General features: G+C 17.8%; 5 protein-coding genes across 5 annotated transcripts; 1 reads left to right on the forward strand and 4 right to left on the reverse strand.

Moving 5' to 3' along the window:
* Positions 1-698: 698 nt before the first annotated feature.
* PRELSG_1411500 (conserved Plasmodium protein, unknown function) lies at positions 699-6,710 on the reverse strand (the record flags this gene model as incomplete). The annotated part of the gene is made up of 1 exon (XM_028679165.1): positions 699-6,710. The coding sequence occupies one exon, from the start codon at positions 6,708-6,710 to the stop codon at positions 699-701; it is 6,012 nt and encodes a 2,003-aa protein (XP_028534906.1).
* Positions 6,711-8,087: 1,377 nt separating this feature from the next.
* On the reverse strand, positions 8,088-8,885 carry PRELSG_1411600 (septum formation protein MAF homologue, putative; the record flags this gene model as incomplete). The annotated part of the gene is made up of 1 exon (XM_028679166.1): positions 8,088-8,885. One exon carries the CDS (start codon positions 8,883-8,885, stop codon positions 8,088-8,090), a length of 798 nt encoding a protein of 265 aa, XP_028534907.1.
* Positions 8,886-9,988: 1,103 nt separating this feature from the next.
* On the reverse strand, positions 9,989-19,540 carry PRELSG_1411700 (conserved Plasmodium protein, unknown function; the record flags this gene model as incomplete). The annotated part of the gene is made up of 2 exons (XM_028679168.1): positions 9,989-18,738; positions 19,030-19,540. 2 exons carry the CDS (start codon positions 19,538-19,540, stop codon positions 9,989-9,991), a joined length of 9,261 nt encoding a protein of 3,086 aa, XP_028534908.1.
* Positions 19,541-20,884: 1,344 nt separating this feature from the next.
* Positions 20,885-22,087, reverse strand: PRELSG_1411800 (conserved Plasmodium protein, unknown function; the record flags this gene model as incomplete). The annotated part of the gene is made up of 1 exon (XM_028679169.1): positions 20,885-22,087. The coding sequence occupies one exon, from the start codon at positions 22,085-22,087 to the stop codon at positions 20,885-20,887; it is 1,203 nt and encodes a 400-aa protein (XP_028534909.1).
* A 750-nt stretch (positions 22,088-22,837) lies between these two features.
* Positions 22,838-26,275, forward strand: PRELSG_1411900 (conserved Plasmodium protein, unknown function; the record flags this gene model as incomplete). Its single annotated transcript, XM_028679170.1, has 1 exon — positions 22,838-26,275. One exon carries the CDS (start codon positions 22,838-22,840, stop codon positions 26,273-26,275), a length of 3,438 nt encoding a protein of 1,145 aa, XP_028534910.1.
* Positions 26,276-26,526: the final 251 nt, after the last annotated feature.

A 26,526-nucleotide genomic window follows, 5' to 3' on the forward strand; every position in this document is an offset into this window, starting at 1 on the left:
GTCTTTTTTTTTTTTTTCACTTGTAACAGAATTATATAAGAATAAACCTTTGCAAGTATGTTCATTCATTTTTATTTCTAATAAATTTCTTGTAAAATATTAAAAGAAAACGAAATTGAAATAAATAAAAAATATTTTAAATTATTCCAAATGAAAAATATGTTAGAAATTATCTATCTTTTGTTTATTTAATTTATGCACATTTTTGCATAAAGACTGATTAGTCTTTTGAGTCAATTTGCATAAAAATATTATAAAATAAAATAATTATTTAATTTTTTAAAAGATAAAAGATAAAAGAAAAAAAAAGAAAATACATTTAAAATAAATTATTTATCTTTTTTTTTTTTTTTTAATAATTAAAAAAAAAAGAAATTCTTAAGTATATAATATGAATTATATATTTCATAACTAAGGATACCAAACTCAAATATAAAAAGACAAAAAAATACTAAAATTAAAATTATTACCTTAACATTTTTTTTTTAATTTATTATACAAAAAAAAAAATATATTTATACATATATTATTCATTAATATTTTAACTAATATTTTTATATTCTCAATTTTTAAAAATGCTAATGTTATATAATTTTATTATTATTTTTTTTTTTTTTTAATACTCATTATTTTTTATTGTCATGTAATATATTTATTTTATTCTTTATAAAATAGTATCCTTAAACAAAATAAGAAATTTAATCTGAATTTGTGAACTCATTAGGGCATGTCAGAAACTTTGGATTAGTTACAATTATATTCGATAGGAAATCAATATTTTTTTTCAAATCCTTTTTATAAATATTTGAAAACTCCTTTGGTAAATTATCACCAAAAAAAAAATTCTTCTTGTTATTTAAAAATTTGGTTAAATGTAAAATATTATTTTCTTCATTATTTAATAAATATTGTATATATTCTGAGAATTTATCATTATCCTTAATATTACATAATGATTTTACACGAAATAAAAGAAGCTGTTTTTGTAGAGGTGTTAGAAAAATTCTAGTTAAATCTATTAATATAAGTAATTGTAAATGATCACAAGTACTTTTCATTACATTATAAAACAGAATATCAAACCATTTACTAGGATTTAGTAAAGAATTAGAGTTATTTTCATCTAAGTTTTGTTTATTATATTTATTACATTTTAAATAACAATATTTACATATATCTTCTATACTAAAATAAGTGTCATCAAATAATATTTTTTCAATAGATATAAGATCATATTCTTTTGTATAGCAACTTCTGTCAAAAAAAATTTTTTGTCTGTTTAAATGGAAATCACTAAGTTGAAAATTTAACATAGTATCTTTTTTTTTTTTATCATACATATAATCATTATTATAAATTTCATTTATATAATTTACTTGATTATTAGCATTATAAATAATATTGTCTTCTAGTTTCTCATTTATGCTATCAAGTTCATATATATGATTAAATAAAAGATCTTTATATATTCCTTTTTTCTTTAATGTTAATTCTTTAACAAAAGAAGAAGAATTCTTTGATAAAACTATTGCTAGTAATTTTGAAGCTAACATAAGTTGATTATTAGTACTTAGAGAAACTATTTTTATTTTTAGTATTTCTCTTATAACTACAGAAATTCTTTCGATATTTTCTTCTAAAATATTCGTATTATTTTCTATACTTAATAAATCATCTTTAGTATAAAATTTTCCAAATATATCTTTTCCACATACTACTCTATAGTTTCCCTTACTTCTTAGTCTGTAATATAGTTTAGTATATAAATCAATAGCTTCTTTTCTATATTTGGCACTTTTTTCATTTAGATATTTTTCTTCGAATGTAATAAAATCAGTCAAAGAAATTTTTTTTTTAATATGAGCATTTGGAACGTTATCTAAAAATATATTAGGATAAATTAAATCTTTACAACCTACATGTTGCTTCATTTGAGCTAATCGGAAAATTATATATAAAGTTAAATTATGAGTGGAACTAATTGAATTATCTAAAGAATTCAAACATTCTTCAGCTATTTCAATTGCTTTTTCAAAATTTCCACTATTTTTTAATGAGTCTGCTAATAAACATTTATTTTGTAAAATAATAAAATTAGGCATTTTTCCTTTTATGGAATATTGTAATGATAAACTGTAAAATATTATTGCTTTTTGAAACTGATTTAAAGATACTAAGGCATTTCCTAAAAGTATTAAGGAAGATATATATATCCAATGGGAAATAATATCATTTAAAGCAATTGAAATAATTTTATAGCATTCTTTAGAATAATACAATGTTTTTAGGAAATATTTTCTTTTTAATTGAATATAATCAATATTATCGAGTTTTTTATCCTCTATTTCTTCTTTTTCTTCCCCTGTATCATTAGTAGATATATTAATATCATTATGTTTTATATTATTAATTTTTTTTTCGTTATTTCTATTATATAGACTTTTTTCCTTCATTTTATTATTATTATATTGATATACTATACTGTTTGCTTTATCATAGTAATAATTAGCTAATAATAGATTGCATAGTAAAGTGCTTATATTATATTCTCCATCATAATATTTGCTGAACATAACAATTAGCTTATAAACTATTAGTGCGTCATCTATTTTCTCTTCTTTAACTTTACATTGTAAAATTAAAATTAGTATGTCTCTTCTTAGAACACCTATATTTGGAATAGTATCATAAATATAATAACATACTTTTAAACACTTTTTTATATATCCATGTTCAAAGTGTAAGTATGCTAAATAAAGAAAATTTTTTGTTATTTCAAATATATTTTTATTAATATTAATATTTAATAATAATAAAATTGATTTTTTCGCTCTATAATAATTTATACATACCATTTTCTCATTTAATATACAATATGGATGACAAGGAATATTATATTCATAAATAGAACTTTTTATTTTGCTACATGAACCAACAGTACAAATATTATTTTTGTTTAAGAAATCATTTTCTTTCACATCAATTATATTTATTACATTTTCTTTTAAAATATTTTTTATTTTAAATTTTTCTTGAATTATAATGTTAGAAAATAGCTTTTCTATTGTTTTATAAGACCACGTAGAATATTTAGGGAAACATATTTTGCTTTTAGGATAAAATAAAAAAAAGCTTGTTTTTTGATAATAACTTTTATTACTTCTGTCATATTTTTTATTAAAACTATGAAATTCACAATTATCTACATTATTATTATTTTCTGTTACTTTATTTTGTGAATTTGTATGACAAGATATATTTTCATCTTTTATTCCTTCTAATAATGAATATATATTTTTAGTTTCTAATTTTTTCTCTTTATTATCTATGTGGTTTATTATGTTGCCATTTTTGAATTTATCTATTGTTCTATTTTTCTTGTCTTCTTCTGTCTTATTTAAATAATTTAATGAATAGTTTCTATTATATATGTTTTCATTATGAGTGTTTGCGTATTTTATATTTTGATTACAATCATTTATATGCTTTTTTTTATTAATATTTGGTTTAAAAATATTTTTTAGCTTATCAATATTGGGAAACAAATGATGATCTTTTATTGAACAAAAACTAGACATGTCATCCAATGTTAGAGGTAATTTAACTTTACAATCTTTTTTACATTCTCTTTTAAAAGAAATACCAAAATGATATTCTATGCATATAAATAACCCATATATTTCAATTTCTTTTATATTGATATGATCTGTTAAGTTAATATGAAATTTTTTTACGCAATGTGGTATTAGTATATTTTTCCAAAATTTTAAAGAGTCTGCACTACTAATATTTAAAGTTAAATTTATTAATCGGATTATGAATTCATGAGGTACTAACTCAGGAAAAAAAAACAAATAAGTGAAACATTTTTCGCAACAACAAATAAAACCATCATTCATATTTTTATTACAAGTATAATTATTATGAATAACATTATTATTATTACCGTAATTATTTATACTATCACTTTTTTGTTCATCTTTTTTTAAAACTTTGATTATAAAAGAATGTATATGCTCGTAATAAATACATTTTAATGTTCTGCAAATAATTTCTCTACATATAATTTCCGAAAGAAATTCAGGTGATTTATTTTTATTTAGTAAATAACCTAAATTACATATGTTTATCCCATGAGAATGATAAGTTTCTGTTATATCATAACTATCATTAAAATTTGTTATAAGATTTATAATTTTAGGTATAACATAATTATCAATATTATTAAGAGATTCTTTACTAGCTTCTTTCAGGATATCTAAATTATTTACATTCTCTTCAAATTCATTATATTTTATATTAATTGCTAAGGTAGTGTTAGATAAAGGACGCTTGTAATAGTATTTTATAAATTCATATCTTAATCGTGTAGTAAAATTTTCTTCTTTAAAATTAAAAATAAATGGAGGTAATATCTCTTCCGTTCCCCTTATAATAAATAAATTATCTATAATCGATCTAAAAATTTTTACATTGTTTCTTTTTTTAAATATTTTACATTCAAAATAGTTTGATAAACCAAAAGGTAAAATACAACAATTGAAATTTACATAGTTACTCATTTCTTTTAATTGATCATATAACGTAAGATCATACTTTTCTATTTCTAGTATCAGTCTTTCATAAAATATTTTTTCCTTTTTTTTTTTTAAATATTCCTCTTTTTTTTTTTTTAATTTACTCATTTTTTTTATCTTTCTATCATCATTATTATTATAATCTTTATTAATATCATTGCTATCATAATTATAATTCATATCATCTTGACAATGAACAAAAGATTTATCTTCTTCACTCATATAATCATTAATATTAACATTTTTAAAAATATCTTTAATGACATCTATGGGAACTTCATTTTCATTCAAAGGCATTAAAGGTTCTGAAATTATGCGTATCCCCATAAAATCAATTTGGCTAGCTATAGGAAGAGAAAACCTAGATTTTTTTTTTAAATTAAATATGCAATCACATAATACATTTTTTCCTTTCAAATCATTACTATATATTTTTCTTGCTGTATTGTAATTTATATTGTTTTTTTCACTTCCTAATATTACTGTAAAAACAAGGCTATCAAATAAAAACACTAAATCATCATCAAATTTAGGCTTATAAATTTTATAAATATGTGGGTAATTTTCTTTTGATAACTTAACAAAGCATTTTTTGAAATAATTAATAAAATTATTATTTTTTTCATTTTTTAAAAATAAAGAATATATTAGTCCACATGCACCTATTTTACTTGACATATGAAATGACTCTAATTCATTATAAAATTCTTTTTCCCTTTCACCTTCAGTCTTTTCATCATATATATAATCCTTTAATCCCCATATATTACGAAAGGCAAAATTTATTCTATCATGCCAATTAGAACTTAAGTATGAGTTTTCATTTTTACATAAAAAATTATATAAAGGATGGCTTATATCTACATTATAGCTTCTTGATGGTTCTATGTTTTCAATTAAATTACTAAAAATTTTTATCTTATTTTTAAAAATATTCAAATCTATTATATTTTTACCTAATATATTTTCATTTGAATCAGTATCATCTTCAGAAAAGTTGTTACTGAAATATTCAAATTTTTTATTACTATCTAAAAATTTTTCTTTATCGGTAATATCACTTCCTTCTTTTTCTTTGTAAAATAATTTTTGTGAACATTCTATATCTTTTACATTTATTTCACTATTATTATTTTTTTCTAACACACTATAACTGTCTGAATTAGCTCCGTATTCTCTTAATTTATTGTCAAGTTTTTTATAATTAGTCTCATTTTTTCTAAAAGTAGATTTATTTATATTATATAGATGAGTTGAATCCTTTTGTAGTTTTTCTTCTAAAGAACTCATTTTTAATTTGTTAAATTTCCTGTATTTCTTATTTATAAATGAAGTTTCTTCAGAATTAGATCTATTTTCTTTTTCACTTATATCTTCTCTTTTAAATTTTAGTTTTTTACTTTTATGTTTTTTATTATCCTTTTTTAATAATTTCAACAAAACCTTTCTGTCGTCAACAAAAAATTTTTCATATTTTTTTATCTCTATCATACTATACTTCTTTTCATTAGAAAAATCTGTAGTATAATTTAAATTAAATTCTTTGTTGTGACTTTTTTTTTGTTTATAACCAGTATTCCCACTATATTTATCTTTAAATCTTTTACCTGAGAAACCATCGGATATATCCGATTTAATATTATTATTAGAAGAATTATGTGCATTATCTTTTGTTATTTCCTTATTAGAATTCTTATCATTTTCTTCTTCCTCTTTTTTGTCATTATATGGTATATTACGTTTATTATTTTTATAAATTATGAATCTAACTTTTAAAAAATTATCATCATCTGATTTTTTCTTTTTTTTTAAAATTAATCTATTTATCTTGCTTTTTTTTATTAAAGAAGTAGTTTTTTTTATAATCTTATTTAGTTTCCTACTTTTTATGTTTTTTTTCAATTCGTATAGAATTTCACTAAATTTCTCTTTTGCATTCTCCTTTTTTTTGTTTTTCCCTTTTTCTTTTTCTTTATCACTTTCTTTTTTTTTTTTATCATTTTTTTTATCTATCAAATAATCACTAAAATAAATAAATTCATTATCATTTATAGGGATTACATTTTTGTCTAGTTTCAAATTTTCTGTATTTTTTCGTATTTTTGATGAAATTGTTTTAATTAGTATATCCATATTCCCCTTTTTATTTAATTATAATTTATAAACGTAATTACATTTAATATAATAACAGAATATATCCGTGGCAGAGTATTTTTTTCTATTAAAAATAGAAATAAATATTTATGCAATTATATTTAACTTAAAACAACAAAATGATTATATATCTCACATAGATAATATTAATTAAAGCATTCTATTATATTAAAAAAAAAATTTAAGTATAATTTGGATGTATCTACACAACAGTTAAAAAAAAAATATTTTTTTTTGTTTCCTCCTTTTGTAATGTGTTTGTTTAATTTTTTTTTTTTTTTTGCATTAATCTACATAAAATGAGAGAAACAAAATATGATATATATTTAATGGAATACATGAATGAATATATATATTTAAAAAAAAGAAAAAAGAAAGAAAAAAAGCATATACAATGTTTAATATTCTAATTGATAATTTTATTTGTAGTTAATTTTATTTTTTTATATATAAAATTAAATTTTAATAATAAAAATAATAATAATAAATTTTGAAATGTAGAAAAAAAAAGACATACGTATATAAATATAAAAAAAACACTTTAAATAAAATGCAAAAAAATAATTTGACTATTTTTATTACTTATATAGACATAACAACATAAATATGAAGGATGAAAAAAAAGACAATTTCCTTTTATAAATTACTTCTATATAAAATAGTCTATACTTATATTTAAAAAAAAAAAATATATATTTTTAGAATTTTTCATATTTTTAAAATAACAAAGAGTTGTAACATATATTAAAACACAAAAATGAATGTATTTTTATTAATTAAATGCATTTATATAAATAAATGATATATCTTTACATATAATTTTTCATTTTTTGTATTTTCTTTCTCTTTTTTTTTTTTTTCTAATTTTTAGTTATAAAGATAGGAATATGTTAAAACTTCGTATTTTCTTATCCGTATTCTTTGTATTTTTTTTTTTTTTAATCTGCAAGGCAGTGCGTATAACATTTTATAAAAACATATCCTTTTTTTTTTTAATATAATAATGTTAATTTTTTAAATTTATATTTTATTACCATTTATTCTTATTTGGGTTCAATTTATATTATTTTTATTTTATATATTTCTACAAAAAAGTGGCATAAATTTTTTTTATTTGAACTTGCTTTTTTAATGACAGTTTTTCTAAAGACAAAAAAATATATATAAATCTAGATGCATTTCCTTTATTTTTAAAATTACAAAAAAATTTTAAATAAAACAATTAAAAGATAATAAAAAAAAAAAAATTTTCAAAAAAAAATGCACATATGCAAAAAAACAAGGTACATATAAAATGGTATTAATATCAATATCATATATATATATAAGCATATACATTTTTTTTTAAATATACTATTATGAGAACTTTTTTTCTAGGTATAATTTTGTTAAAGTTTTTGATAATTTATGTATAGGTAATCCCATAACATTATAATAGCATCCATCTATTTTTTTTATAAATTGGCTACCAATACCTTGAATAGAATAAGCACCTGCTTTATCATATGGTTCTTTCAAATTGATATATTCTAAAATATCCTTTTCTAGTAATTCATCAAAGTGTACATCTGTTTTTTCAACAAATATGATTGGTATTTTAGTTTTATATAAAAATATACATACAGCTGTGTAAACAGTGTGGATTTTAGAAGATAATTTTTTCAATATTTCATAAGCATGTATTTTATTTAATGGTTTTTCTATTATATCATCCTTCAGAGCAACAATAGTATCACAAGAAATAATTATATGTGGTAATGGATCAAAATTGCTATAAAGACTTTTCACTTCATATTTTTTTATCTCACTTTTGTTAAATTTCTCTATACATTCTTCTCTTTCATTTGCTTCATTTTTTCCATTATGATTAATATCTTCTTTAGTATTTTCATATTTTTTGTTATTAAACCATATGTGTTCAACAACGTTTAAACCTTTACGCAAAGCATTTTCCCTAACATAATCTTCAGCACAAGAAAACTTGTTTTTATCTAAATTTTCTTCAAATTTAGAATCACAAATATATAAATTTTTTATTCCAATTAATCTCATTAATTCTATTCTTCTTGGTGATTTACTTGCTAGTAGCACCCAACATTTTTTTTCATTTTGAAATATATCCCCTAAACCAATTATATGAGAAAATTCTTTCATTTTAACTTTTGATAAAACGACATAAAAAAGAAAATAAATTTTAACATACATATATATATATATTAAAAAAAATGTATTTTTTTTTTTTTTTTTTTTTAAATAAGAAAATATTATAAATTATTAAATTGTAAAAAAAAAAAAAAGAATTCGTTCTTATATTTTTTATTTATCCAAATTTTTTAAAAAAATATTTTGATCATATATAAAGGACAAAGAAAAAAGAAGTATTAAAATTAAATATTGGTAAACTTATATATGTAAATAAATTGAGAGATTCTGTAAATTAAAAATATGAAAATTTAAAAGTTTCAGTTAGAAAAATACTCAAATGAATACATATTTTAACATAAATCCTATTTTTATGTATCTAATGAATTCATTTTCTATTAATTATATATATTACAATTTTTGCTTAAGTAATGAAAAAAAATATATGATTTATCATTCTATACATACAATATAACTTTTTTAGTTATTATTCTGCATAATGATATGTATAAAAAAATATTTTAATATTTTATAAACTTCTAAACTTAATTATCAATAAAATAAAAGAAGAAAAAACTTAATAATGTATCTTTAAATTTTTTTAGTTAAATTTTAGAGGAATCTTTAGTTACTCTTTTATCAAATTAGAAACGGCATATTTGAAACATAATAATAGAATATAAAATAGTTCTTAAACGTAATAGAATAAATAGTTCATTTCAAAAATGTAATTTTTATAAAATAATGTGCTTTAAAATTTTATAGGAGCACAGTATAAAAATAATAGAAATTTATATAAATAACGAAACATATATACATAAAATTTTTAGAATTATGAATAAAAACAAAATTAAAATTAAAAAAAATATTTAAAGGTTACACAAAGTAAAAGTAGTAAAAAAAAGAGACAAAAAAAAAAAAATAAAATAAAATAGATAAATCTTATTTATCTCCATAATAAAAATAAACAAAAATCTAAAAGAATATATGCATATATGAAGTATAAAATTGCAATTAGTAGAATAATAATTATATTGATTATATAAAATTATATAGTTACTTCACAAAAGGCTTATTATAACGTTCTTATTTTAACCTTTTTTTTTTTTTTTTCTTCAATTTAAAAAGGTAAAATCTAATTTTTCATCATTTTTCTTATTTTTTGTTTCAATAATTTTATCTATATTAATTAATTCTTTCATTAAATTATATATCAACAACTTTTCTTCAGCATTTATTTCGTTAATGATCTGTTTAAATAGTGATGAATTCTTAAAGGCAATATTTTTAAAAATTTGAATTACCTCTTTGAAATATATTGTCATACAATTAATATTAACTGAATTAGTATTAATAAAGTTATTATGCAAATATATACTTTCATTTCGGAAATCAAAAGAATCATTTGTTTTTGCCTGATCTATTTGATAAACCAAAAAACTTTTTGTTATTTTTATATTATTGTTTTCACATAAAGTTACAATTTTGTAAATAAAAGTTATAAAAGGGAATAATATTTTTTTTATTAATACATTATTATTAATAAATATATCAAAAAATGCATTTAAAATTTTTATAGAATAACAAACTATTTCTTCCATATAAGAATTAGAAGGTATTAATTCATGATATTGTATATTATCTACTGAAAAATTAGTTATTATTATAGGCAAAATGTTATTTTTTATCAAATTACAAATAAAATAAAAAACAAGTGACTGTTCTTTATTTTTAATTATAGAAAACATATTTTGAATAATATTTATAGAAGAAATAATTATTTGCTTTTTTATGTTATTACAGTCTCTACTATCATTATTAAAGTAAAAATATAATATTTTCATTTTATTTGAGAAATTTATAAATACTTGTATAATTTTTTGACTATAATACAATTTACTTTTTTCACTTAATATATCACAAGTATTAATAAAATGAATAAAAACAATTATTTTTATGTAAAATATTTTCAATTTATGTAAATTTTTTTCATTTATTATATTTATAATTTCTTCCTCATAACTTTTCATTTTTATTAAATAGTTATTTATATCATTTATAGAAGAATTCTGAAAAAAATATTTTAATAATGTACTTGATAATTTTTCCTTTTTTAATAAATTCATTTTTTGCAAAAACAAATGTTGTAATAATAATTTTATATTTCCTTTTAATTCTAAATCATTTACTTTTTCTAAAATAATGTAAGAATTTAAAAAAGAATTCCAAATATTTATGATTTCTTGCTCCTTTTCATAATTATGATTTTCATTTAAAAAATTATTAATTACGAAGATATTTAAAGTGTATAATTTACGTAAAGTAGACATATCAATTTCCTTATTTTTTATTTTAATTATTTCATTATGTAACTTTTCTATTAAATTTAAAACACTTGATAAATTATTTTCATTTATAAAAACTACTAAATATTTTAAAATGTAATCAAAAATTATATTAAAAAAGGTGCTTACCATTCTTTTATTTTTAGCATACATATTTTTATTACTATCTATATTATTATTATTATTATTACTATCTATATTATTATTATTATTATTATTATTATTACTATCTATATTATTATTATTATTATTATTATTATTATTATTATTATTATTATTATTATTATTATTATTATTATTATTATTATTATTATTATTACTATCTATATTATTATTATTATTATTATTACTATCTATATTATTATTATCACTATTGTTATCAGTATTATTACCATCAATATTTTTATTAATATTATTATAATCAGTATTACTATAATTTTGATAATTCGGATTTATATAGTCCCCATGCTCTTTTTTTATTATTATTTCCTTTTCTTCTAAGAAAAGTTCTTTTGTATTATCAAGGAACTCCTCTGTAAATTCTATCAAAGTTAAATAATTAAGAATGAATATAAAATATATTTCTTTTGTTTCTTGTTTTAATATCCTGCTATATTCTTTTAAATGATAGCATATGAAGTAAATAAATATTTTTAGAAATAAGTAATTTTTTTTATTTAAAATAATGCTATTTTTTATAATATTTAAGAATTCAATAAAAATAGGAAAAGAAGAAAAATAAAAAATAGATAAACATCTTGCTTTTTCATTCATACATGTAAAAAATTTATGAACAATTTTATTTATTTCTTCATTATGATTATCATGAAAACTCCAAATATATAAAATGATCGTATCAAATATAATATAATTAACGTTTTTTACAACTGATTTAATATTAAATATTGATAAATCATTTAGAACTTTGGCATTATTTATTATATAACAACAGAAAGACTTATAAGTAAAAAGAAAATATGTACTTGAATCGCATTCTGAGAAAAATAAGGAAGAATTAAGAGGATATTTCTTCTCTTTTCTTTTGTTATTACTATTTATTTGTTTTTTTGGCAAGTTATTGAATTCAAAGGATTGTTTTTTATTATTATTTTCTTTTATTGCAAAATAAAAAAAATACTCTACAAATTTATTATGAGAATTACATAATTTTATATCATTTAAAAATAAAAATAAATTATATATATTCATAAGAGGATATAAGAAGAAATGAGAAAATTGTAAGTCGTTATTACTTATATTTCTATTCTTAGAGTTATCTCTATTTGTATTATCATTTTCATAATTTAAATTCATAAATTTAAATGATTCATAATATATTTTTAGTGAAGTAAAAATATTTATTTCATAATTCTTGAGTAATTTAATTTCATTGTTGTCGGAATATTCATCAATTATAATTTTAGAAAACTTAAAAATATTTAAGTAAACAACTAATACTTTTATAGCTATATTTGATAATTTATAATACTTTACACCATTATTAACATTGTTTAAAATAACTTTTAATAAACATTCAAAATTATGGTATAAAGAAAAATTTTCAATAATATTTTCTAAGTTTATATTATTAAAGCTTGTTTCATTTACTACTGTATCATCAGTATTTTTTCTTTGATTCAACATATTTTCAATAAAATTAATTTTTTTTAACATTTCTCCATTAGCATCACTATGTTTGTTTTTATTTTCATAATTATCATTATCAGAATGCTTACCATTTAATGTGTAACTATTATAATCATTGTTGCTCTCCTTAATATGATGGTTGTTTTTTTCATTAATTTTACAATAATTATTGCTATTACTCATTTTTTTATTCTTCACTTTATTGCAATTTGATAACTTTTTTTTTTTTTTCATTTCTATATGTTTTCCTTTGTTTACTACATTATCCTCTAAGAAATCTTGTTTTTCATTATTATTTTTTTCTTTTTTTAAAATAGCTTCTTTTAAAAGTTTCTTTGAATAATTTACATAATAAGAATCATTATGAATATAAATTAAAAATGAAGCACTTATTCTTTTTAAAAAATACAATAATAATTTCATAACTAAATATTTAGTATTTACTGAAAAGGTAAAATCACTTTTTCTTGTTTTAAAAACGTTAAAAAAATACTTTGATTTATAGTTTCTCATGAAAGAGTTCGAGAAATTTTCTTCTTTTAAATTTATATGAGAATTAAAACAAAAATTCTCAATAAATAATGAAGTATAAAAAAAAGAACTTTCCTTTTCACTTAATGACCTATCATTTTTTAATAGGTTATTTTCTTTCATATAATTTTCTTCATAAGAGCTACTATCATTTTTACAACCATATTTAGAAAGTTTGTCTTTTGAATTATTTTTTATAACATCATATATGAACGCATTTTTTATATTCAGTATATGCTCAAAAAGTTTAACCCACTGATTCACATTATATAAAGAATAAACGGCTATCCTTAATTTTAATAACTTTATAAAATGTTCATCTAATTTTTTTGTATTAACAAAATTATAAATGACTAAAATATAATAATCAAAATTTTCATGTAATGGTATAGGAATTTTTTTTTTTAAAAGATTATATGCACATTTTATCGCTTCTTTTAACACCTTCATATTATCATAAAAGAAAATATTTTTTTGTATCATCACAGATATTATATATATATATTTTTTTAATTTATTCATTTTGATCACACCAAATAAAAGATTAATCGTTTTAAATAAATTATTATTTATTTTCTTTTCAAAAGAGTTTAGTAATATTTCAAAGATAAAAAGTATTTTATTTTCTACTTCACATGTTTTTTTCTTTTTCTTGTTTTTTTCTTCTTTTTTCTTCTTTTTCAAAATCTGAAGCAATTTATTATACAATTTTATAACATATTTCCCTTTTTCAATTTTAAAGTTAAATACATTAACATTTTCATTTTTTAATATATATGCTAAAATAATTTCCAAGCAGTTTTCTATTCTACATAAATCAATAAAAGTATTTATTCTTTTTATTACAAAAATGAAATTTTTTAAAACTTGTATAAATATGTTATTATGAGGAATTATCTTTAACATATCTAGATAAATATCAAAAAATTCAAGTAAATTTTCTTTTTTTTTATTTTTTTCCTTTAAGTTAACTTCTATATAAGAATAAGTTTTAATGCCATCCTTTTCATTTTTTTCCGAATTTTTGTTATCTTCTTTTTTATATTTCATTTTCTTTTTATTCACAATTTTATTTTCTTTTATTTCAGTATCATTATTATTAGAATGATTAAAACTCCTATTATTTTTATGTTTTCCTTGTTTTTTTTCTAAACTATTTGAGATTTGTTGTAACTTAAAAAATTTTGAATTATTTGAAGAACGAATATTATTACTAAAAAAAATATAGTTAAGACTCTTTTGTTTAAATGAAAAAGTCTTTACAAGTTTATTCAATTTACCGCCAAATGAAGACAAATATGTCGAATTTTTATTAAGATTACTTAAATATAATGAAAAATTTAATGTCTCATTTGAATTTAAATTTCTGATTTTTTTCCTTTTTAAATTTATGCTATCTATTTTAGAATATGATATAAACAAATTTTTTATTAAAATAGAAAACAGAAAACATAAACCACTTTCATTATTTATTTGTGCTGAATATTTTTCATATAATTTCATTGTATAAGTAAAGATAAACGAGTACACATTTTCATTATTACTGATGAAAAGAGTTAGTATCTTAATAATTAAAAAGTAAATTAGGAAATAATTAATATTAAAATTATCATTTAATAAATCAAATAAAGGTAGAACATTTTTAAATAACTTTTCTTTTTTTTTCTTATAAAAAATTTTCTTCAAAAATTTTTTTAATATTAGTAAGTACATTATTAATTCATTTTTATTTTGATCTATATTTAAAATACATATATTAATATTTTTTATTATTTTATTATAATATACTTTTTTTTCTAAATATAATTCAAACAGGTCTAAAAAGTTTATCAGAGTTAATTCGTAATATTTTTCATAGTTATTTGTTAAAATATTTAATATATCTAGTTCATTAATATATTCAAAGATATATCTTTTCTTTTTATTTCTATTTACGCTGTATTTATCTTTTATCTTAGAGATGACTTTTTCTTTTATTATAGTATTTAAAACTAAAATGTAAAAATCATTTTTATTTTTTACGAAATTAATTAATGAATTTAAAAAAAATTCAAAATAAACTTTTTCATTTTTCTTTATATTGAGTAATGACTCAAATATCATACGTAGCTTTTTATTTTCTTCATTTTTTAGTAAAATTTTATAATCCTTATTTATTTTATTATTATGATTATTATTATTAGATTCATCATTTTTAATTTCATTATTAATACTGTAATTATTAGTATAGTCAATACAGTAACTATTTTTGTTTTTTTTTCCTTTTTTTAACTTCAATTTTATAAAGTTCCTAATTTTAGAAAATATTTTCAATAAATATATAAAAAAAACTAGTAATATATTATCAATGTTTATTAGCCTACATATTTGAGTAAAACCATATTCATAAAAGTAGAAATATTTGTTTTCCTTTTTTGAATAACTATTTATGAAATTTTCTTTTTCTTTTTCTTTATCGTTTGTATTATTTTTTATTTCTTTTTCTTTATCGTCGTTTATATTATTTCTTCTTTCTTCATTATTTTCCTTATTATATTTGGAGTTTATTTCATTTAATTTACAGAAAAAATTAAATAAAATATTCACAATTTCATAAATACAATCAAAAAAAAGAAACGTCAGCAAATCAGATGATAAAATAATATGAATGTTCTTCAGTATGTAAACTAAAATAAATAAATTATCTACAATGAATATATTTAAAGAATTCATTTTTTTCTTACTCATTTGTTCTTCATATGAATAAATAAGACATTGTATTTTTTCTTCCTCAATTTCATTTATCATTTCTTTTAGTATATCTTTTAGTAGTTTTAAAAGGGTGTTATTGTATAATAACTCATAGTTGTTATAGTATTTCTTCAAGTTGTCAAAGTTCAAATTATTAGAAGAAACAACGTTTTTTTCAGTTGTTTCAAGATCATCTGGATCATTCAAACTATAACACTTATTATTTTTTATTTCTAAAATAATAGAATAAAGGATAGAATGAATTAATACAAAAGAAATAATTCTTCTTAACTCATTAATTGTTTTTAATGGATGAATTTGCACTTTTGATAGAAACAATTTGCATATATCAAAAATACAAAATATTAAATTGCTTAAGTGATATATCTTATAATAACTGGAAGAGTAATATAATATTTGTTTCAATGAAATTGAGCTAATTATCAATATACTTACTTGTTTTTCTATATTATCAAATGTATTTAATGTTAAAGAAGTCATAAAGTTGGCATTGATTATGGTTATATAATTTACTAATAATGTTATTAAATTATATATATAAAAAGGAAATCTTAAAAAAATTTTCAAAAATAAATTTATAACATTCTTCACTAATTCAATATCTACATACATACCATTCATGTTATTTATTATAATTTTTAAGAATTTTTCATATCTTTCATATTTTTCTTTTTTTATATTATTATTTATTATTGTTTTGTTATATAAACTTATTAATGCTTTTAAAATAATATCATTTTTTTTTTTTTCATTGACATCTAAGTTCGTATTATTGTTTAGGATTAAGTAGTTTTTAATTTCATTTTCTAAGTAGTTTACAATTTTTATTTTTTTGAAATTATTACTATTTTTTCTTTTTATTTGTCCCATTTCATTTTTATTTTCATTTATTGAGTGGAATCTTTTGATATCAACATTTAGTGAAGAATTATTTAGATTTTCTTTTTTTATCATTTGTTTTATTTCCTTTTCATTATCGTTCAACCTTTCAACTTCTTTTTCTTTACTTTCTTTATTTTGATTAGTGATTTCCTGTATATTTTTTGTATTGTTATAATTAAAATCTCTGGAATTATGATTTTTTTTAAATTCATTCTTTTCATTTAATGCACATTTTTCTTTTTTATTGAATCCATATTGATTTTTATTATTGCAAGAATTATTATTTTTACTAAAAATATTTTCTTCACTTTCCTCATAATACTGACTATTTTCTTCATAATCATCAGTACTTTCGTTCTTGTTAAATCTATTTTTTTCATTTTCTTTTGATTTATTTTTTTTCTCTTTAATTATTGTGTAAGTATCTTTTTTTCTTTGTTTAATTAATTCTTTTATAATACTTATAAAGTAAAATATGCAATATTTTATTTCAAAGCTATTTGAAATATTATTAGTATATAAACTAGTTTTTAAACTTTTCTTTTTCGCACAATTAGAACTCAAAACTTCTAACAAATTTACAAAAAATTTTATTACTTTTATTATTGATTTTTCTGTAAATTTTTTTGAAAAGAATAATAAATTTTTAAATGATTCAAAAAAAATAATTTTTAATAAAGTATTATGAACAAATGAATTATATATTTTAAAAAAAAAATTTTCTTCTATAGACATATTTATTTCATCATAATTTTTTTTTTTTTCTTTCATTAATTTATAATCTGTACTTAATAAAAAATTAAAACCGTTTTGGTCTTTTATTCCTTTAAAAAATTCATATTTCTTATGACTTTTTCTATTTAAATATACAAAGAAATATTTTTCAAAAAAAAATTTTTCTTTATAATAATTGTATTTTTCTAAATTTTTCAAGAAATACATATCTTTTAAATCAGTATAGTTGTGATTAATATCTGAGAATATGTTTAATATTATATTCTTAAAATAATTTAGAAAAGAATTAAAATTATAAAACAGCAGAATTTTTTTTTTTTTTCTTAATATTTGTTTATTAAATTCGTTATTATTATAAAATAAAAACCCTTCAACGTTTTCCGTTTTAATGTAATTTTCGACAATATTTTCTTGTAGTTTTATTTTACTAATCTTTGAGACAATCTCTTCAGTTGCTATTTTTAAAAAATCAGAAAAAAAATTTTTTTTTTTTTCTTCAATTTTTTTATTTTCCTTAATGTAACTTACATTTTTTTTTTCAGAATATGATTTCCTTTTTACTTCTGATGATGATGAATGTGTGCTTTCTTTTGTATTCTTTTTAACTATATAATCATTCTTTTTACTATATTTTAAATTTGAACAATTACAAAATATAACACTTATAAAATTAATAATATACTTAAGATTAACTAAGCTAAAATTATTATTTAAACTTAAGTTATCATTTACATAATTTATGAAAAAATCATATTCCAAAAGAGAATATTCTGGTTTTAGGATAAAAAAATTTGTTAGACATTTAATAGATAAATATTTTATTATTTCTTCCTTCTCATTAACAGTTTTTTTCAAAATTTTATATATTCTTTCATAGTCTGTTGAATTTCTTATATTTAAAAATTTTATTATTTTATTTAAGCATATAAAATAAAAATATTTCAATTCTAAATTTTCGCATTTATTTATTTTTTCTAATAAAAAAAAAAAAAAAAAAAAAAATAAAATTTTTATGTTTTCTAGTGTCAAAAAAGATGGTTGTAAAAAAAAAAAAACAGTATAAAAATAAATTAATAATATGTTTATATAGTTACACAAATAATAATTTATGTATATATATATATATATAATAATCATAAACAAGAATAACAAAATTTACATTTTTATATAACCTAATATAAATAATTAAAAGTAAATAATAATCATTCTAACAAAAATAAAGTGTATCCCTTAAATGATATGTAATTTATAAAAAAAATTATTACTTGAATAATCAATTATAGTAGACATATGAGAAGTAATTTTTGAATGTATATTAGATAAAATTAATGATGCTAAAAGAATTGCATTTTTAAAAAGATTTTCATGTAAATCTTTCACTTCAATAGAACTATTACTTAAGTTTTTATTTGAGATTATTTCAAATATATTATTGTAATGATCATTAATGTTATAATTTGCACATTTCCATAGTTTTATGTAAAAAATAGATAATAATTTTAAAATAAAATTAGAATTATTTTTTTTTAGTATTAAGATTAGAATACTATCTAAATTTTCAAATACCTTTAGTAAAAATTGCTTTTTCACTTTATCTATTAAGTTATTTAAAATTAATAAGTTTTTGATTATTCTGATATTAGCAATATTATTTTTTATTTTTATATTAGATACATTTTCATATTCTTTAATCATAAAATGGTAATTCTTTTCAAATATGCTACAATTCTTAATCATTTTTTTATTTTTAACAATAGAATTTGTATCTAAATTCATTTGCTTTACGAAAAAAAAAAAAAAAAAAAACTTAAAATATAAAATAATACTGAAATACAATAAAAAATAAAAATGTATTTTTTAGAAAAACATTTTATATACTGAAATATTACAATTTATTTTTAATTATGTTAAATATATATACAATAGAAAAAAAAAATATTTATATATATTCATAAAAGCAGAATAAAAAAAAAGTTAAATAGTAATAAATAGAAGAAATAAAAAAATAGATACGAGTAAAAAAAAAATATGTAAGAACACTTATATAGGCTTTAACTATTTAAAGTTCAGTTCTCATAATTTCAGTATTTCCCTTTGGTTTACAATAATATAGCAGAAATATTAATAAATATTTAATTATATCAATTTTAATTTGATAAAAAAAGAAAAAAAAGATAATAAATATTTAAAATAAAAGAAAAAATGATTGAAATAGTATAAATATTTATGAAAATTTTTTTTTTTTTTGCTTTTATAAAACAAAAAAAATGAATATTTTACATATATTTAAAAAGGGAACAACCTTTTTTTTTTCTTTTGTATTTAGTGATAATAAAATTCATATATACTCATAAATAAAAAATTATCAAGATTTTATTACAATAAAACAATAGATTTTAAATTACTGTACTTTTTATAATTTTTTTGTTTTTATTCTTTTGTGTAAATGGAAAAAGTAAATTTTTTTTTTTTTTTTTTTGTATTAAAGAAAAAATAACTATTTAAATTAAACTATCTTTTAATCTTATTGTTAGATATTTTTTTATAATTATATGTTTATAATAAATTATACTTAATACGCGAGAAGGTTCAATAATGAAAATATAGTTCTATTATACTTTTTTTTAGTTGTTTTCGGAAAGAGAACAAAAATATATATTATCATGTGAAATGAATAAAAAAAATTAAAAAAAAAAAAATTATATTTACAATTAAAATTTTTATGAAATATTTAGGAAATTAAATCAGTATACATTAAAGTTGTTAGACAATATATAACTTGAGAAAATGTTTAATAAAATTTAACTTTATAAAAAAAAATGGAAGTTAAAAAGCAAATAACAAGAAATTATTGTGTTGATATGTTAACAAAAAAATTGCTTATAAAAAAAAAAGATTCATTAAAAAGAAAAAAAGAAAAAAATAACAGAAAAAAAAAAAAAAGCATTTCTTGAAAATATATCAAGAAATATAATAGCATGTATTAGTGAAAAATAATAAAGAAGCCATTTAATATATATATATATATATATATATATATATATAAATATGTGAGTATTTTTTTTTTTTTTTACAAGTGCATTAAATTGAAAGATGCCTTTTGCTGTGGTAGTATATTTTTCAAAAAAAAATTTTTGCTTTGTTAGATATAGAGATAAATAAACTATATATGAAAATAGAAGTAAATATTAAAAAAATTGCACATGAAACATATTTTAAATTTTTTGTTCTATTCTGTTCTTCTATTAATTGTTGATTTCTTAATTCTATTTCATTTTCCTTATCTTCTTTTTCTTTGTAAAATTGTTCAATGCTATCATATATTTGTTTTCTTTCGTCTTTATTAAGGTTCATTTTTTTTAAAGTAGAATCTTCTATCTCTAAAAAGGCATCGTCAACATATATATAGTTATGTTTATAAAAAAGGGGTATAAAAGATTCTAAATTATATTTCATAAGAAAATTGGATACATCTGTTTTTAACATAGATTCTTCATATAATTTTCTTCTCCTTATTTCTTTTTCTTCATAATTTTTTTTTTTCTCTTCCTCTTTTAGGATAGCATCCATTTCATGTTTTTTTAAAATATCACTATAGGTTTCATTATTGTTATTTTTAAGAGATCCATCAAAATGATAGTTTAAAAATAAGTTGCATAAGCTTTTTAAGTTTTCTTTTGCTGCTATATGTAAAGGAGAATTTTTTTCTTTATCTAAACAGTTTTCGATATTCATTTTATTTGTTGATAGAATATAATGTGCTACATTGGATAGATGTTCTTTTGCACAAATGTGCAAAACACTATTCATATCATTATCTTTCATATTTATATCTGCATTATTATCAATTAATAAAAAAGCAGACTCTTCATTATTTCTTTTAATAGAACTCATTAACGGCGTGTTATTTTGATTATCAACTGAATTTATATCAGCTTTATTTTTTAATAACAGTTCTATTCCTTTTAAGTAATTGTTTTCACTAGCTATATGTAAGCTTGTTTTGCCATTTTTATTTTTTTCATTTACATTTATTTTTCTATCAATTAACATTTTACTGACATTAATCATTTCATAACCAATTCTCATGCATTTCATCAAAGCATTTTCATTTTCCTTTTTATCTTTTAAAAATATATCTACATTTGTTTGATTTATTAAATAATAACAGCATTCTGCACATCCTTTCTCTATACCATATAATAAAATAGTTAAACCATCTTTATTATAATTATTTAAATCGATATTAATTTCTGATTTTATGCAATTTTCAAATTTTTTTACGTCATCTTTTAGTATAACTTTCCATATCTTTGAACTCATTTTTATTAATATTGCTTAAATATGATAGAAAGAAAAAAAAAAAAAATTAAGAAATATTTAAAACGTATAAAACATATAACAAATATATAAATTCAATATTTCTTTTTTTTTTTAAATGAGAAAATACATTTAATGAAATGCTTTTTAAAATAGATATATTAATTAAATAAAAAAATAAATATATTTCTGTGTAATTATTATATCATTTATATTCTTTTATTTAAATATGAAAATAACTATGTATATATATGCATATTTATTTTATACTGAATATTTCTGTAATGCATAGCAATATTTTTGCTCATCATATTTACAAAAATTTATATATATATATATATATATATATATATATGCTTTTATTAAATCATTTTTTTTCTTTTTAAATAAAAATTCTTAAATAAATATTCTTTTGTTTTTATTCTTCATTTATTTTTAACTATGTATTTTTGTTAATTTTAAAGTGAAGTATTTTCAATGTATTTTTTTTTATTTTTTTATATTTTAATAAATATTTCACATGAATGTTTTTATGTATATAATAAATATCCTTTTTTGATTTCTTTATGTTTCATTATTTATAGAAAAAAATGTAAAAATATATTAAATTAAGCATTTTTCGGCAACATAATGAGATATATTTTATTTTTTTTAATTCATTTTATTCTCTATAAATATTGTAGAACTTTTTATTTTTTATTCATTCATTTATTTTTTACTTTTTTTTTCTAAAACAATTCAAACAGAAATAACATGATTTCATCAAGAAATTTTTTTGTTAAATTAGAACGTAAATTAACCCTTTTTCAGCGAGTAAAGAGATTCAAGAAACTTGAAATTGAAAAAAATGACAGTTATGAAGTAAAAAATATTTCTAAAACTAATGATCATAAATCATATATTTCAAGCGCAAAAATTAGTAAAAATAACTTAAAAGTGAATATAAATACTAAAAATAAAAGAGATAATAAACTTGGTAATAGTAATAGCAATTATTTAGATAAGCAAAATGCTAAAAGAAATTATACAAATAATTTGAGTAGTTCAAAATTAACGAAAACATCATCAGAAATTTTGGGAAAGAGGGATAATCCTCATAATAAGTTAAATGATAATATTAATAATACATATAACAAGAATCATATTAGAATTAATAATAATAATACTAACAGTAACATTAACAACACGAACTTATATATAAACAAATTGCATGATTATTTAAGCGTTGCTCACAAGTCTGAAAGTGATAAGATCAGAATAAATAAAATTTTGAACAAATTAAAAAATGATAATTTAACTATTATTATTATATTAAATGTATTAAAAGATTTATGTAATTTACTTTTAAAAAAAAGTTCTATAAACATAGATGATTTAATTGTAGTAGATTATTTAAATAATAAAAATCCTTTAAAGAAATTAAAAAACTATTTCGAAGAGTATTTTGTGCATATAGAAAATTATTTAAAAAGTTACATTTGTTTTATAAATGAGGAAAACATTTTTGATTTATTTAAATATTTTTATTATCTTAATTATTCATTGGATTTAAAAACAATAGAAATATTAATGGAAAGATTATATTTGTGTATTGATAAATTAGATAATTTGAAAACTGTTCAAATATATTATATTGTCCAATCCTTTTACAAGCATTTTTATTTAAAAGAAATAGATAATTATTTTACCTTAGTTGTTAATGAAAAATTGAAAAGATCATATAGAGAAAGTGATTTTCTTAATTCTTTTATTTTATCAGTAAACAGAGAAAACTCCAACTTGAAAAGCAATCAAAATAAAAATGAAGAATACAAATGCACATTTAATAGTTTGTTCAATTTAAATAGTAATAATTTTACCTGTGATACAGAACATAAAGAGAATTCGTACGAAAACGTATCAAGTGAATATAGAAACTGGGATAATTATAATGAAATAAATAAAATTAGTAATGAAAATCCTGTATTAAATTTAAATAATAAAAATGATAGTATTTTTTTAAATACATACAAAAATAATGATGAAATTAATATAAATGCTATAACAAATAAAGAACAAAATACTTCCTATGTTCCATTGAAACAATTAGAGAATTTAAAAAATAATGATAAAGTGAACATTGTGGAAAATAATGAAATTACGTTAATTTTTAAATATATTCAAAATTTTCATGATAAAATGAATTTTTTTTATTATTATAATATAATAAATTTCATAAAAAAAAATATAAATAATTTTTCAATTGATTCCCTATTACTTATATTAAACATATACATAAATAACACTAATGAAATACTTAATAAGCAAATATTAAATGTACTATATTATAATATAGATAATATGACTGAAAATAATTTAATATTGTTGACAAAATATTTTAGTCAAGCAAAAAATTTATTAATCATAAATAAAGAAGATGATATTGATGAAATTGCATTCATTAATAAAATTTTACATAAGATAAAAATTGATAAGGAATTAATTATCCCTGACAATCTTGCAACAATTTTTTTAAATTTAAATGAAACAGTAAATAAAATTTTGAATTCAAAAGATATTATAAAAAAACAATATTCTAGTGTATTTAATAATACTAGAAAAAAATCGAATAACCAAGATGATTTTTTTAATGAAAATGGTTATAATTATGAAAATTGTATTATTGAAACATTTAATGAAGGGAAAAAGTCTAGTAGCATACATAATTATACTACTACTAATAATAATAATTATGATGAAACTATTCATATAAATGAAATGAATGATAATAAAAGTGTACAAAGAGAGGAGAATAATAGCGATAAAAGTAAAAATGAAAAGAATGATCAAATTATTAATTATGATAACCTAAAAACACATTTTATGAATGAAATAATAAAATTTTGTGATGATTATATTAGTAATATTTCATCATTTACATCAATTTTTAATTTATACTTAATATACATTAAAAATGAAGGAATAAAAAATAAAACAATAAGTGTATTTGAGCAAAAAATAAAAATGAATAAAAATAAAATAACTCAACAAAATATTTCAAATATAATATTATCATTAAGTATATATCCATATCATACAACTCAAATGTTTACATATTTAGAAAACATGATAAATGAAAAATTAATGAATATAACCAATAATTTTAATTCTACATATGATATAAACGAAAAAAATATTGATGAAAATTTTCTAAATGTTGATGCGAATTATTTAACGGATATATCATTAGCTCTTGGTATTAGTGGAAGGAAAAACTTAAAAATTTGGAAATTTATTGACGTTCATAAAATTATTCTTACTTGTAATAAAAAATTATTATTATATTTATCTTATAGCTTTTTATTAACAAATTATTTCTGTTCACTATCATGGTTTTTTATTATTAAAAGGATTGTAGAGGATATAAAAGTCTTTAACAAAAAACAGTGCGAATTGCTGTATGAAATACTAAAATGCAGTGTTTTATTTAATTATGTTGATTTAAATAATTTTACCAACAATAATCTGGAAGTTAACAGTAGTATAAAAAAGCTGTCTAACAATAATAATAACAAAAATGAAGCAAATAATTTTTTAAAAAATTTTCATTATTTATTAAATACTTCATATTATCATTATAAAGTAAAGCTAATAAATAATCAGTATAATTCGAAAGTTCCTTATGAAGAAATTTTTAATTATTTAAAATTAAATTATGAAAAAAACGTAGAATTTAAACAACTATATATAATTCCATATTTGTTAAAAGACTATAATGTAATTATTGATCCTTTACCATCTACACCTATACATAAATCAAGTGGTTTTATAATGGGAGAAATACAATTAAAACATAAAGTTTTTCAACATGATAATTATGTTGTTTTATCATTTTATGATGGTATGTGGAATAAATTCATTAAATTGTCCGAGGATGATGAAAAATATATATATGATATAAAGTCTCTATCAGAGCATTTTAAAACATATATTGAATCACATATAAAAATAGAAATTAATAAAAATAATACTAATAATACTACCCCAAATGAAATAAAACAAAAAAGCCCTGTTAATTACTTAAAATACAAAAGGTCTAATTTACCATCTGAATTGAATAGCAAATATTTAATAAATAAAACTAATAATATAAACAATTATCAAGATCAGAATAAATATTTAAAAATTAAAACTAAAACAAATAAAAAATAACTTGTTTTTCTATATATATATATATATTTTTTTTTTATAGAAATAAACTATTTTTGTATATCACCTCTTCCGATATATACTTTTATATATTTTACATTTTTATATTTTTATTTTTTTTCTTATTTATTTTTATTTGTTTTTTTTTTTTTTTTTTTACATGTTATTAAATTTTATGTATTTATACGCTTTTATATTTTTATATTTCTACATATTATATATATGTATATATTATTTTGTTTTTATTAAAAAAA

This window comes from Plasmodium relictum, assembly GCF_900005765.1.
Source record: "Plasmodium relictum strain SGS1 genome assembly, chromosome: 14".
NCBI lineage: Eukaryota > Apicomplexa > Aconoidasida > Haemosporida > Plasmodiidae > Plasmodium > Plasmodium relictum.